The sequence below is a fragment of the Gouania willdenowi genome, chromosome 21 (assembly GCF_900634775.1).
Source record: "Gouania willdenowi chromosome 21, fGouWil2.1, whole genome shotgun sequence".
NCBI lineage: Eukaryota > Metazoa > Chordata > Actinopteri > Blenniiformes > Gobiesocidae > Gouania > Gouania willdenowi.
Genome location: NC_041064.1, coordinates 11,468,982 through 11,484,350, shown reverse-complemented (window position 1 = coordinate 11,484,350; position 15,369 = coordinate 11,468,982). Strand labels below are relative to the sequence as shown.

The window sequence follows — 15,369 nt, the reverse complement described above, 5'->3', positions numbered from 1 at the left end:
ATGACAACAAAACTACACAAATTGACTCCAAAATACACAAAATGATAACAGAACTACACAAAAAAACAAGAAAAACACACAACATCAAAGACAAATATACAAAATAATGACAAAACCCCAGAAGTTACCCATCTCTGCTTTAGAGGATACAACCTGTGTAATAGAACTAGTTTTTCCTATTGAAAAACATAAATCTAAAGAATTCAAGCAATATTTCCAGACTGACTGCAAAAACCACAGCTCGGACACAGATCATCAACTTGTTGTCTTTATTACAATTCATGAAATATGAACATTACATCACTCAAGAACTATAAGAAAATTGTTTTTAATATTGGTTTTATTTGTAGTAACAGATCGTCAAGGAAATGATAACAATGAGGAATGTTTTATGAATGTGAATTCACTGCATGTATTGCAAAGCATTAAAAAACAAACAACAACAAATACACATGTAACATGCGTCATATTTCATCTTCATCAAAAAGTGTTAAATAGGCATTTCAGCAGATATTACTTTATGTACATATTCACAGTCAAAGCTATATACAGTCTTTGCAGCTGGTTGGGAGTTAGACAGCTTTTCCCAAGCGTTTCTTAATGAAATGGGACACCAGAACCTGAGGTCTCTGCTGATACTCCACCAGAACATCATGAGGGGAGGTAATCTGGTCTCCCTCAAAACGGTTCAGCAATGTCACACAGACCACAGCCGCTGCAGGGAGGAGAACACAGGGGACTGAATGACTGGGTTCTGCTTGTGAAATGATGTACGAGTAAATTAAAGATGCTACCTTTGAGGCCGCAGGCGTAACACATAGCAGCAAAAACTGTGGACTCCATCTCAATGTTCCTCACTCCAGCCTCATAAGCCCTCTTCAGGTAATCCAGCTTTTCTTCATTAGAGAAGGAGCACAGAGCTCCATCGAGCCGGCCTTGACCTACAGCAACACATTGAAATATTTAAAATACCTTTGATTAAATGACATTACAATCCTACTACATATAGATTTAATATTTCACGACCTTACCTTCATAGAAGTCATGTGTGCACATGGTGTTTCCGATCACCGTGGGTATGTTTTGAAGCTCTGAAGAGCATTGCAGGAGCTCATTAGCCACTCCTTTGTCCAGCTCTGTGCTCCTGGTTATAACTTTACCCAGAACCACCTGTTCAAACTGGGGGCGAAAGGAGTAGTCCACTGCTTTGTCTGTGACCACCACCGTCCCTGGGGCCAGTCCTGAAGATGAGATCAGAGTTGTTATTGGAGATCTGTGTTGATGACGATATGATTAACACAAAAATACACACTACTCTTCCATCTTACCAACTCCTCCAGAGGTTCCCAAGCGAAACAAGACCACGTCCCGACACTGTGCGTGATAGAGCAGCTTGATGAGCTCATGCAGCATGATAGAGATAGAAGGAACGCCCATCCCATGCTGTAAAAAAAAAAGGCTATTTTTTTCTTTCAAGTTGCTTGAAATATCACAATGTTGTAGTTTTTAAGGATTGTTTGGAGTACTTACACTCAAAGAGAGCACTGGCCCCACTTTGTACATGCAGTAGCGATCGGTTCCTTCACAGATGTCTGAAATCTCTTCTGGGTTTCCAGGCAGTTTGAGCTCTTGGTGGATGAACTGGGAAAACGCCTTCATTCGATTTGCGCTGCCACCAACGCACACAAACTAAAAAAAAACAAAAAACAGAGAAAGACCAAAGATGATTGAATTCAGTGTTCAGCACTTCGATACTCGTTTTTTAATTAATTTGATCCTTCTTTTTTTCCTACAAACCTTAATGTCTCCAAACATTTCGGGCAGGTTGTGAGTCTTGGTGCTCAGGCTTAAATGATAGAGGACGTCCTCCTCCATAGATTCCAAATTGGGATTTTTAACATGGACCTGTTGCCTGAGTGCACGAAATCAAAAGTTAATACATGAAAAGAACTAAACATATCTTCAGTATGAATGTGTGATCTACCAAAAAATATTAAAAGGGTTTAAAAGAAAATGATTAAATATTTCACTTACTTGATATACTCATTGTGATCATTGCCCATACAGTTAAGAAGAATTGGTGCCATGGTTGCCTTCTACTTTTTTAAGATCTTCAGTGTCACTGTAAAGTCTCTAGTTATGGTACCTCTTGCTGCTGTTTTTAAAATAAAAGTTAAACCCAGCTGCTCGACTGATATAGTGGTGACCCCTGCCCTCGCCCCTGATTGGCTCCTGGGAGAGGTGTAACACGAGCATCTCTCTAACAAACACATCCACCAGCCTTAAATGATCTGAACAGATGAATCAATAAGAAGAACATAAGCAACTTCTGAAAAAAAGGTCCCTTTAAAGTGTGGCAGTGAAAACAATCGTCTGTTCTGACTAAACTTTAAAAGACCGTGACCCAGACTGTGTAAATATTTCATCCAAAAGCAACTCTGAGGTTGGTGAATAACAGATGTGTTATGACACAGCCACGTCATAGTACACAGAGATAACCTCTGACTCTAACATGTAACATCTCATTAACGGTTCAAAACAGTGACGACCAAAGCAATGGGAGTCCAAACAGAACTAAATAAACAGAGAAAAGTTTGAAACATATTTGTGAATCTTTTAACTTTATTTCACTTCTATAACAACCTGCCATTTAAAAGGCACAGGTAAAAAGCAACCAACAGTAAACGGTTAAGTTATAACATGGATTCATTTTGTTCAAACCATTATAGTCACAAAAAAAAAAAATTTAAATCAAAAATTTGATGTGGTTCAGTGTGACGACATTGTAGGTCGCAGAGTTTTAGCATCTTTTCTTCTCAAAAAGCCGCCAGTATTTCTCTCTGTTGAAAGAAATCACGTTAGCCAACTTCACCTTATCCGAACAATCTCTGATACATCGTAAAGTCTTTAAGCTTCATAAATTCCCAAGTGCATCAACCTTGATGTTTTTGTGGACATTGTTTCTTTATGGGCATTCAGCTTTCAGCCTAAAATCAATGGGCCAACAGTGGCCTTCATTTCACTTTGTGTCAGATGCAAACTCTACAAGTACGATAAAGAGAGAACTAAAAGTGAATATCTCACTTCATATTCCAAGGTTCAATACTTACTTAAATGATCACTGCTGTTGTATGTTGTCTCCTGCGTACCCAAAGCTTAGGAGCTTAGACATGTTCACAGGGGCTGGTTTTTTATCGAAAACTCTAAGTAAAACAAGACATAAATGTAAAAGTTTGTTGACTGACTTTTGCCCCAAAGATTGTATTAAATTAAACAGGGGGACTACAGTGAACACAGATTAACAAGTAAACTTGAATCTATCTCATATTTGCTAGTAAACATTGAGTTGTGACTATTTTTTTTTTTTAACATATACTTTATTGCATTAATTAACAAACAAAATGTCATTTACATAGACAGCTGTCATCAAAAGTACACTGCATTTTTTTTTACAACACAAAACAGCCAAAAACAGAACAGAACAAACAAAAAAATGAAATTGGGGATAAATAATAAGTGTAAGTGCCTTTTTGTCAGACACCCTTTGATGTAATTATGTATTTGTGAAGTCTACTTAGTCTATTTTCAGAGTAAATTTTATTCATGTTTTGCAATTTATCTCTAATTTTTTACACTATTTTTTCATCATCTAAAGTTTGCTTTGCTGTTCTCAACCAAAGATTTATTTTGGGTGAGATTTGTTGTTTTCGTGTCTTTGTCACCTGCTTCATGGCTGCAACACAAACCATTAAAAAGTGGAATATCCGTCTTGTTTATTATTAATAATACATTCATTCTAATGTCAGGTTTGTGACTATATTTTGTAGTGTAATGTGTAATGTAAACAAACTGCGACACAGTAACAATTAGCCATGACGATACGTCATTGCAGTCCTGAAAGGTCCTGCATTGGTTACTTTTTAGGATCAAAATCACAACAACGTGACAGTCGCTATTACCCCAGTATTTTATCGCAGGTAATTTCCAATGATAACTTCCCCCCATCAATCCTTCAATTGTGACCTTTACATTTGTGCACACAGTGTCAGATTATTTTGTGTGTTTGACATTTTTACCAAGGCAAAAGGTAGAGGACATTGAGCTCTGATCAGCTGTGAGGCAAAGCAAACAGATGAGCGCTCAGGATGTCTAAAAGTCACTGCTCTTTGTGCTGCTGTGTTTGCTCCACGGGTGCAACCTGTCTGTGAGTATTTATGCTTGGTCATCACAACACGGCAGATGAATAACAGAATGTTTTCTTTGAAATCTACCCTAAGATACTTAGAGAAACTTCTGAGAATCTAACTTTTGGCAAAACAATGATAATTAGTTGAACTGTCATCAAATATATATTTTTGAAGCATTTTAACCCAACTCTTAATAGGGTGGAAGTATTACTTTTTTCCCCACTGATGTCTGGATGTTATGAAACGTGATAGGGAGACAAGATATCAACTGTTTGCTCTAGGATTTATTTGTTGAAAGTTGATGATGATTAACAATCATATTTGAGTGCTTCACTTAACCACAAAGAACCACAATATGAGAGATCACATTTCTGAGAATTCACAAACACATCATACACAAACAGAAAGTTCACAAACCAATATTGATGAATGTGATCTTTAAGTCCTCAGACAGCTCAGTATTATTATTCATGTTTGTAAACACGGCCGCTGTCATACTGCTGCAAATCCTCCCATACAAACACAGTATGGGCTACTCGTACATCACAGTATGTTAGTTAAAAGTCAACTATGAGAACTGGACTGTGAACCCATTATCGGCTCTGGGTTAGGATATCAGAATGGCGTAAAAACGCTTCTTCTACACCCATCTCCGCGACTCAACATTCCACAATGCAATGCGTGAAAACGTGTGTTTACAGTGAAGATAAAAACAAACTTTGAAGCAGGAGTTTCATACTTTTTCCTTTCTTTTCAGGGTAAATGATTAATTTGATTAATTCATCTATGAGGTATACACTATGATTTTATCTAATCAACCTAAACTGTCGAGGGTAGCAGCTTTAACGTAATTGTTTCGCGTCCTTAAGAAGGAGATTACACAGAAGTGAGACTCACTAACTAAAATAATTTTTGATTACAAAGATGTATAACTACATATACCAATGCAGCAATAAAATAAACATAATTTACATGTAAGTGAATGGACAATGGACATGACACACTGCTGAATCACTGTAAAGTGCAATGGTTGCCTCAATGGATAAAAAAAAGTTGTGCAAATAAGTACTTTAATATAAATGTACACCTATTTTGCTTTTTGGTAATATATTAAACACATTTTTTTTAATTGTTAAAAGAACTCTCAATCTTTCTAAAATCCTGCATTTTTTCTCAAATTATTCCACAAAAATACCCCAAATGAAATGAAAAACATTGGTCACAAAATGTAAAGTGAAGATCCTACAGGGACTGATAGCTGTCACTTAATAATAGGATATTGCTGTTGCCTACCATACTGTACATATCATTTATACGTGGGAGCAGGGCCGGCCCTCCCAACAGGCAACACAGGCGGCCGCCTAGGGCGCCATCTGCTTGAGGGGCACCAAATTGCACCCCCCAATTTTTTTTTTTTTTCCAAATATTAATTTAGAAAGGTATAATAAACTTGAAACACACCCTTTACAATCACTGTACATGTTTTCTCTTAATTGAATATTCATATAAAAAAATCTGTAATTATACCTGCTAATCTTCTGCACATATTTATATTAATTTTATTGTAATTCTTGTTCTCTTCTATATAATTCTATGGTGTTGTTTGCACATTGTGTTCTTTGGTTTTAAGATTTGTGTTACTCTGTACTGAAACTTTTATATCTTATTTTAACTTTTGATTGCACTGTTTTGCATTGCTTTTGATTTTGCACCATTGTTGTTATTATTCCCTTGAGACATTTGCACTATACCTGTAGGTGTTGTATTGTATGATAATGACAGGTTGTATTTTTTTTCAATAGCTTGTTCTTTTGACTTGATATTTAAAATAAATAATGTGTACACACTGTGTATAGACTTGAGAAAAAAAAAACTATCTATTTTTATTCATTCATGGAGCGGGGGGCACCGAATGACCTAAAGCCAGCCCCTGTTGTTGAGATGTTCCAGTTAAGCATTTATTACTTGAAAACCTTTGTTCTTGAAATTTCTTTTTTTTTTTGTATTATACTGTTTAGATGTTCCAGATAAGTATTTATTACTTGAAAACTTTGAATATTCTTCATATAAAACAGTTTTGTAGTTTAAGTAATTTAGCCTATAGGGCACCAAAAAGGCTAGGGCCGGGAGTGCATGGGAGTGCAAACCAGGGCACATTAAAGTCCATATTTGACCCCTGAACTCAAATGAGTTTGGCACTCCAGTTTTAAGTGGATCAAACCTGAGATGTGAGTGTTTAAACACAAGACAATAGCATAGAAAAGATAGTGTCTGCTTGTCCTGCCTCATTAACTTTTCTGACTGTAATGCAGAGCAACAGCACCATCTTGTGACCATTGTGGGTAAACTCACGTTCTCCTAAATTGCTTGGTCAGCAGAATTTGATCTGACTTCTGCACGTTCCCCATCTGGCTGTCAATGTCATCGTTGTTGTTCTGCACACAAAAGACTACAGTCACATTGTCCTGATGTCCTGTGTGCACCCACTTCACGTTTACACCTCAGAAAACCAAGTGTGCCAGAAGGACGGTCAAACACACATACAGTAAACCTTCTGAGATCAGACTACTATCATTCTCTGGTGCAACGCCAGATTAAATTGAACAAGTACCACATTGTTGTAGCGTAGTTTGTGGCTGTCTAACAACCAGAATGACTTCATTGTCTCTCTGTTTACCTTCTCTTTTCCATCGTTGCTGTTATGATCCCTCTCCCAGGCTGACATACTGTCTGTCCCAAAGGGAGGCTCCAGTGGTTGAAAGGCTCCAGGGTTTTTCGTCTCTTCACTGGTAATTACACTGTTTAAAAAACAAACACAGAAGAATATAATCAGTGGCCCACACCTGGTGTTGAGTCACATAAAAATAATGAAAGAGGATAATCACGAGAAGCGTAAGTGATCTACGTACAATTATTCAGAATAGAAAAGGCGATGAGTCATGTTAAAAAGTTTGAAAGTCAGGTACTTATCCAGTACTGTAAATATGTAACATTATACTCCATTAAGAACTGGACTTTGGCAGGGACAGTTCTAGTGTCAAATATACAAATATAAACAATCTTTTTTGTTTTAAGTTTTTCGATTAAGTTGAGGTTTCGCTTATTCTGACAAGATTTTCTGTAATATTTTTATCTCCTGACATGTTTTGACTGTCAACTGCCAGTCTTCGTCAGAGGAGTCCTACTGATCGCCTTTGATGGTTCCTTTGAAGTTTCACTTGACTTCCATGTAATAGTTTCAGCGAGATTCATTTTGTCTTCTTTTTTAACATTATGTTCAATTGAGGTTTTGTTTATTCAGACAAGGTTTACCGGAATATTTTTTATCTCCTGACATGTTTTGACTGTCAATTGCCAGTCTTTATCAGCGGGGTTCTGCCAATTGCCTTTGATGGTACCTTTGAAGTTTCACTTGACTTCCATGTAATAGTTTCGGCGAGATTCATTTTGTCTTCTTTTTTAACATTATGTTCAATTGAGGTTTTGTTTATTCAGACAAGGTTTACCGGAATATTTTTTATCTCCTGACATGTTTTGACTGTCAATTGCCAGTCTTTATCAGCGGGGTTCTGCCGATTGCCTTTGATGGTACCTTTGAAGTTTCACTTGACTTCCATGTAATAGTTAAAAATAGTGAAACATTTCCTGAAAAACCTTGTCTGAATAAATTAAGCCTCAACTTTAACATACTGTTCAAAAAGAAGACAAAATAAATCTTGCTGGAACTGGTTTTCGATTACTTTTCAAAAAGTGTGTATGACATTAAACCTTTATAAACACACACGACGTACACTAATACGAACCATTTGTAACATGAGGACTTCCTGTGATTAAGTATCTTAAAATCCAGGGCAGATTTTATTTATTCTCATAATGTGTTAGATACTCAATTTTGTAATAAGGAAGACAATTTTTTTTTTTTAAAAAGTGTGACCAATTAATGGTATATTGTTAATGTATATTGTTCACTAAATGCATTGGTTACTAATATGTATGCAGGTAGGTATGTGTGTGTGTATATATATATATATATATATATATATATATATATATACAGTATATGTATATATGTGTGTCATGAACTGTTGTTATATATCTACAGTTGAAAATTAATATACATTTCTATAACAATTAATATTAGTAATTGACATTATTTATTGTATTGAAATTGATGATGTATATAGTTTAATGATATACTGTTTACTGTATATTGGTGCAGTTCATTTATTATATTTCAATGCATGCTGCATATCAAATCCATTCATTATATATATATATATATATATATATATATATTAATGTATTTTTCTTACTTTTTTTTTCTAATTTACATGCCACAGATAAAAAAAATAAAAACCTACTGCTAACACCCTGGAAAAAGGAGCAAGCGGGTCAGAAAATGGATGGATCCTATACTGGTACCTTGGTTGGTTGATGTCCTCAGACACAGGACAAAACCAATCAGAGGGTTTGTAGGAATTTGGTTCTGAACCAGTGAATTTCTCGTGCCACAACAGTCCTGTGCAGTAGGGATTAAAGAAATGTTTGTTATTATTATTATTCCACAAGTGAAGTGTGTTTAAAGAAAAAAGACAGGGATGTAAGCAATTACCAATTACCAAGAATGTATCGCCATTATCAGCACTCTCAAAGAGTTGGATCATTGTAAAAGTTGGATACAATGAACCTAATATGTAACTATGACAGAAAAGTCTATAAAGTAGCTAATATTGTCAAATAAGATTTATTACTTTGTTAAAAATTTTGCCGGGGTTAAAATGTTTTAGTGCAATATCACATACGTGGGTGCTCTACCACACATTATGGAATGGAGGTAAAATATGTCCAATTTTGGCTGCAGAAAATGTGATGTGTGAGTCACAAAATCACAAAATAGACCCATAACTGTGGGAGTTGTAGAGGATGGATGATGTACACTACTTCATTGCAGCCTGGAAACCTATTTTCAGAATTATTCACCTTTTTTTCTTTTCTTTTACAGCTTAAAATGAGCTTATTGGATTCGTGTTTGGAACATCAAAGTCATCAACATGGCGGTACCTTTATGTCCTCCTTGTTTTGCCAGCTTGATATATTCGGAGTCACTCTCCCGTACTCCAACCCTTCGCCCACGACTCTTCTCGGAAGAGGTGCAGATGGTCGGAGACAGTCCTGGGATCTGAGAAATATGGCTGTCTATGTTTTGATTCCCGGTTTTGACTCCTGCAGAATTAGAGACACATAAAATAGGATGAGGAAACAACAGGGACAGAAAGTATTCTATTGGTTAAAACAATGGTTGCTAATCGGGGACCCGTGTAGTCCTGGGAAGCAACCACAATGCCCTTGAAACTCATTTATCAAAACAAATCCACTGGATAGAAATAATTCTATTGATTTAAAACTTGTTTCAATCATAAGGGTCAGCGATCTGCATTATTACAATTTTGGAAGTCGTAAAACTTTTTCCTGGGTCGCTACTTCCTGATAGTGGGTGCAACTTCCTGTGTGATAAAAAGCTTTGAACTACCTACTATTACACAGGTAGTTGTCATAATAACATAAGGTGGAGAAGAATATTTGAAAATGTTATGTTCAGGGTTGGGGTCAATTATAATTGCAATCGCGTAATTGATAATTACATACAATTATGGCGTAATTATAGTTGTAATTGTAATTTAAGAAATCTGTTGCTGTCGTAACCGTAATGATTGTAATTGAGTTTAGATAACTAACTTTGTATTTGTAATTGCCATGAAAATTCTATAAAAATGGTCAATTATAATTTATTGCAAAACAGTTCTATGTACAGTTCTACACATAAGTAGTTAATAATTATTAAAGCATGTTTCATACCAAGTTTTCCCACATTATACCATTTAAAACAAAAAATGAAATTGAGGGGTATACCGACACAAAAAATGCTCAAACACCCACACCAAAAATATTAATACCAATATTTTCATTGATTAGGAAGCCTAACAAGGTAACCGATAGATAGGAAAGAAATTAGATGATAGATAATTGTTTTTAGTGTATTTTACAGCTGATTTAGGACCCGTTGTCATAAGAGATGCTAACAGAAAGCTAACACAAGAGGAAGGCTAACTTTTATAAGGTTATCTATTTCAGGCTCAGTAATTGTGAAAAATTGTAATTTGAAATGTAATTGTAAATAATTGCAATTTAATTGTAAATGGAAAAAAATTGCAGGTCAATGTAATAGGAATTGATATGTAATTGAACATGGGTAATTGAAAACATAAATGTAACTGAAAAATGTAATTGACCCCAAACCCTGGTTATGTTTGCTATGTGTTTTTTTTAATATTAGTTATACTGGTCAACGATAAACAGTAACAAAATGTGAGGCACAAAAGAGGGGGAAAGGGAAAAACGAGAGAAGAAAAAAAGAGGAAAAAGAAGAAAAAAATAGGAAAAAACAATAACAATATAAAATAGCAAACGCTCAAAAACATCAGGACAATACAGAGAAAAAGTGTCATTAGCCCAGTTGGTGTTAATGAAAGTGTAAGGAAACTTTTTTGCTAAATGCTAACTCAGTTTGCTAATATGAAAACCGGAAGTATCCATTTTTTTCAGCCCTGTACAGCATCTTCTTACCCTTCCATTATGGAATCCCTACAGACTAAAGTATCTACAGTAGTCGAGGTGTTATATACATCTATATGTACATTTGTACTTACCGGCTTTTGTAGGTTGAATCTTGTCATCCGTGACAACTGAGGGAATTCTGTTGGAGAGCGAAATGAAAGGTTAGCTTGTCACACGACAGGTGCTGCTGCTGCTGTTCTCACTTTGAATGAAACACGTCAACTATCTGCAGAAAGTGCTGAGTCACAAAGCAGAACACAAATAATGTATTTCCATAAGTAGAATTTCACTTACTCTGAATTCATGTTGCAGTTCAATAGTTGTGTCGCTGCGGAGCGTGGAGTGTGTTCGGTGTGTTCTAATGTTGTGACAATATGTCTCCATGACAACGAGGACGAGCGCGTGAGCGACACGATGCTGCCGAAAGTATTGGGACGCGCTGATATTTCAATGGCGTCCAGTCATAATTCTTAGATAACTGTTCTATGGAGGTAGATTCACGACTTTATTATTTATTTTAAAAACTCAAAGCGTTTCAATCAAAAAAGAAAAAAGTTTGCTCTCATCAAAAATAAATATTTTCTTTCAAAGAAAAAAAGTGTTCAAATGCAAAAAAAAATATTTGAGACCTAAACAATTGCATTTAAACACTTTGATTATTATTATTATTTTTATTTTTTATTTTTTATTATTTATTTTTTTTATTATTATTTTTATTGAAGTCATCTTTTTTGTAATGGGACCATAAAATGGGTAGTACATTTGTGTCTGTATTATTTAATCAAAAAACAAAAAAAAAAAACAACAACAATGTTTTCAATCAAAGAAAAAACCGTTTTAACGCAAATTTGAGCCACAAAAAATGCATTTTGACAAATTTTTTCTTTAATTAAAAATATTTAGTTATTTTTATTTTTGTATTGAAAATAATAATAATAATAAAAAAATGTATCCAATAATAAAGACACAAATCCATCTACCTCCATATGCAATGCTTTAGAAATGTCTCAAGCTGATGAAAGTAAGAAAACAAGATATTTTTTATTGAAAAAAAATTTACTTGAAAAATGTCCTGGCATTTAGAAATAAGAATTCTTTTTTCGTGGTCTTGCATATTTTGTCAAATGTTATCAATACTACAGCTATGCATGTTTTATTCTTTAAAAAAAAATATTACATTTAAGAGGGGAAGATATAAGAAGAGAGAGCGGTGTTACAGCCTAGTGAGGGGGCGAAAAAAGGGAGAGAGAGTTGGGGTGGGAGGCATTAAAAGTAATGATTGGCATGAAGCCAATTTGGTTGTGCTAAAAGTATAAAGTGATGTTACTATTGTGCATATTGTACAGGGGATTATAAACTGCTGTTCTAGTGTAGTGACACATGTAGAGATAAAAGAGTGTGAAACATCACACTTCACTCCAGTGTAATGAGGGTGACCATGAACAGAGGGGGTGAGTGAGTACTTACATCTCTGATAGAGCTATTAATGTCTTAATTTAAGAGCCCCAGGCATGCCAAAAATAATAATCATTTACGATTACCTTGAGAACATATGTCTAAAAATATTTACAGTTGATAGATGTGTAATTTTTATCAGTCCAGACTAATAGTCCCAAATGTAACGTTAAATTAATGATTATAAAATGGACATATTTGTTTTAAAACAGTCCTAAAGCATCATGTCCTGAATTCCCATACCACTATTACTTACAACCACAAACTAACTTCAAAACACGTAGCAATAGGATACACACTTCTGTCAAGCTGCAGGACCATATCCATAGCAGGAAATGCATTCTTTTCATTACAGTATAAAGCCTCTTTTTAACCAGAGTGAAAAGCAGAGCCAAAACATGACAGCGCTAAAAACGTGTTTAATTTTGAAAATAATGATACCAATAGTAATAATAAATTAAAATAAATAAATAAATAACAATAATAACAATAAAAAATAACATGTTTTTTGTAATATTATTTTTTTGTATCAATTACCAGACATTTCGGGTGATCCCATTTAAATTCCAGGCTATATGAGGTCACGACCCCAAGGTTGAAAAACACTGGTTTAGGGATTAACACCTAGCCCTAACAACATGTCTCTGATAGAAAAAGTTGGATCAGACACCCATAGCTAAGGCTGCACGAATTTAGCTCAAAACAAAATCTTGATTTTTTACTTAAAAAACTGGATTTACGATTCCGATTTTTTTTTTTTAATTGTTTTTTACCTTTTTTAAAGAAAAAAAAAAGGACTTTGGATTTAATGATTGTAAGTATTTTCTTTTAATTGAAAAAGTGAAAACAAATGTGCAACTGCAAAGCTTTAACAAAGAATCCTCTGTGGGATTGGTAGGATAACAACCTGCCTAAGCATTTTTAAAATGAGAACAAAAGAAAAAAAAAAAAACTCAAACAAACTTTACATTTAAAAAAGAAGAGGTTGCAGCGGGGGTCTATCACGTTCAACATGCGTTTGAAACTTGTTTTTCAATAGTTTGTAAAGGGACCATATCCTTAGCGCCACATCTGTAATCCAATTTTGCAATATTTATTTAATTGCAATAACAAAACATGCATTGCTATCTTAAAACTATTGCACTTTTTGTAGTGTTGTCCTTTGACAGCATGTGCAGACAAAGAAAAAAAAAAAAGTAATCCTTTTCGCAACACTATGCGACATTTGCCTGTACAGCGCAGCCCAAAGAGACTCTGTGATTACACATGATCAAATGCCAAAATTGATTTTCTGATTTTGACCTTTTAAAAATACCCCGCAAAAAAATAATCTATTTTCGATTTTATATCGATTAAACGTGCAGCCTCACCCCTAGTTGATGTGTGCTTCGTTAGTAAAAACTGTTTGCATCTCAGTGCCCATCGCTGCAGCAGTAGGAGGGCTTTTACTTTGAAGGGACGCACCGGAAAAGTGTCCGTGTGTCAGCGGGCTTGACGCTGCCTAATGACAGTGGAAGGTAACTTCCTCCAGTCCGGTGCTGGCTCTCTGCCAGCGTTCCGCAGCCGCCGCTGTAGTTGAGAAGAGCAGACGGAGCGCGCCACTAAAATGTCTCTTGGCGCTAGTTGTCAATGAGCACTGCGTGAAGAGGTCACTGTGCGTGTCCGTGGGCTGACGACGGCGTCATGTAGGCTCCTGTTTGGCGGACTTTAAGGAGAACACATCGGGCTTTGTCGGAGACTCTTCGAGGGATGGCAGCATAGTTGGACCTGCTTTGAACACTTGGGGGAAAAAAAAAAAAAACAACTTGTCAGGTGAGATTTATGCGTCTGCACTTTTCACCTGACAGTGAGAGGCTGTTGTTGTAATGTGTGGCTGTAAATGTGTCTACAATGGAAAAGTTTTACTTCTTCTTTATCTAAAGTCCAGGAGGCAAACACTTCATCTGGACACATCTTCTGTAAGCGTGTGCGCTCTTTGTCTGTTATCTTATATTAGCGAACAGATAATATTTGGTGATAAATGTTGCTGAGTTTCAGGCCTGAAGATTGAAAACAAGTCTAACAGCTGCAGCTCATCACAACAATGCGATGATAATCATGTATTTTGCAGTTGAATTAAGCCACAGAAATCACAAGTACTCGACACGTATTGTAAAGCACGATCGTGTCTCCTCATTGCATGCTGAGCACCTTTGTTTTTCCATCACAAAGAATCCCAGTCCTATGGTGTGGAGAGCCCACTTCTGTTTAAAGTTTGAAATACAAGAAAACTTAAGAGTTTCTTCCATTTATCTTTAGTATGTGTCTGTACTCTGCAGACTCAGCTTTCTATGCTGATGGATAACCAGAAGACAGGAAATGTAATAAGACTGCAGGGCTGATGAGAGGGTGTAAACTTCATTACTGGGGTGTTAATTCGTGCTGAAAACATCCAGGCATCATTGCCCCGGTTGTGAAATGTAAGTGGGTGAATGTCTAACACCTAAGTGTTTTTCCTCACTTCACATTTTCACACAGGACTTCTTCTTTCTTAGTTCACCGCATGTCATGAAGTGTTAAATATATATATATCATTTAAAAATGTAGAACATTTGTAGGAAGAGTTATTAGGTCTTATTGATGTCGTGATTCATATGGTAGTGTAGAGATGGGAAACTTCTATCACACTAATGCTGCCAGCTACAAAAATGTGATCAATATTCATATCAGCATTTAGAAATCTAATCAGTCTGAGCACGGACACAGGAAACAACAACAAACAAACAACAGGTTTTTGGGTATTTTCGTCTATATTTGTTGTCATTTTGGGAAATTTTGTTGTAGTTTTCTGTGTTACTGGGGTAATTATGCGTGTTTTTGGAGATATTTTTTGTATTTAAATTTTTTTATTGTCATTTAAGTATTTTTCTGTCATTTTGTGTCTTTTTGGCGCACATGTTTTTTGTTAATCATTTTGTATATTTTGTGTTTTGTTGCCATTTTCTGTATTTTTGGAGTAATTTTTCAGTTTTTTTTTTTTGGTGTTTTGTGCCTCTTTGGGGTCTTTTGTACATTTGTATAAACATTTGTATATTTTCATTTCATTTTTGTGTTTATTTTGAAGTCATTTTGT

General features: G+C 35.4%; 3 protein-coding genes across 4 annotated transcripts in view; 1 reads left to right on the top strand and 2 right to left on the bottom strand.

Annotated features, from left to right (window-relative positions):
• Positions 1-252: 252 nt before the first annotated feature.
• Positions 253-2,488, bottom strand: upp2 (uridine phosphorylase 2). Its single transcript, XM_028436961.1, has 7 exons — positions 2,035-2,488; positions 1,798-1,912; positions 1,531-1,689; positions 1,329-1,443; positions 1,032-1,241; positions 795-941; positions 253-715 (listed from the first exon to the last, which is right to left on the bottom strand). The coding sequence occupies exons 1-7, from the start codon at positions 2,085-2,087 to the stop codon at positions 573-575; spliced, it is 942 nt and encodes a 313-aa protein (XP_028292762.1). The 5' UTR covers positions 2,088-2,488; the 3' UTR covers positions 253-572.
• Positions 2,489-2,604: 116 nt separating this feature from the next.
• On the bottom strand, positions 2,605-11,214 carry LOC114455618 (uncharacterized protein C7orf57-like). The gene is made up of 8 exons (XM_028436962.1): positions 11,097-11,214; positions 10,895-10,941; positions 9,249-9,410; positions 8,610-8,706; positions 6,865-6,985; positions 6,540-6,622; positions 3,111-3,203; positions 2,605-2,840 (listed from the first exon to the last, which is right to left on the bottom strand). The coding sequence occupies exons 1-7, from the start codon at positions 11,105-11,107 to the stop codon at positions 3,119-3,121; spliced, it is 606 nt and encodes a 201-aa protein (XP_028292763.1). The 5' UTR covers positions 11,108-11,214; the 3' UTR covers positions 2,605-2,840; positions 3,111-3,118.
• Positions 11,215-13,738: 2,524 nt separating this feature from the next.
• The window catches only part of LOC114455211 (activin receptor type-1-like), a 31,867-nt gene continuing 30,236 nt past the window's right edge, over positions 13,739-15,369 (top strand). Inside the window, exon 1 of one of the 2 annotated variants that reach the window (XM_028436289.1) lies at positions 13,739-14,069. The gene's annotated coding sequence lies outside the window, so the exon portion shown is untranslated. The remainder of the gene's footprint in view (positions 14,070-15,369) is intronic. The other variant, XM_028436288.1, reaches the window with a different exon arrangement.

Bases quoted from the DNA above. Each gene is read 5' to 3' on its own strand.
- upp2 (XM_028436961.1), bottom strand. From the start codon at position 2,087: ATGGCACCAATTCTTCTTAACTGTATGGGCAATGATCACAATGAGTAT. The intron at 1,690-1,797 runs GTTTGTAGGAAA...GTTTTTTTTTAG, and splicing joins AAATGTTTGGAGACATTAAG to TTTGTGTGCGTTGGTGGCAG. The intron at 942-1,031 runs GTAAGGTCGTGA...GTGTTGCTGTAG, and splicing joins CACACATGACTTCTATGAAG to GTCAAGGCCGGCTCGATGGA.
- LOC114455618 (XM_028436962.1), bottom strand. The intron at 8,707-9,248 runs GTACCGCCATGT...CCTACTGCACAG, and splicing joins AAAACAAGGAGGACATAAAG to GACTGTTGTGGCACGAGAAA. The intron at 6,986-8,609 runs GTACCAGTATAG...TTTTTTAAACAG, and splicing joins GAGGACATCAACCAACCAAG to TGTAATTACCAGTGAAGAGA.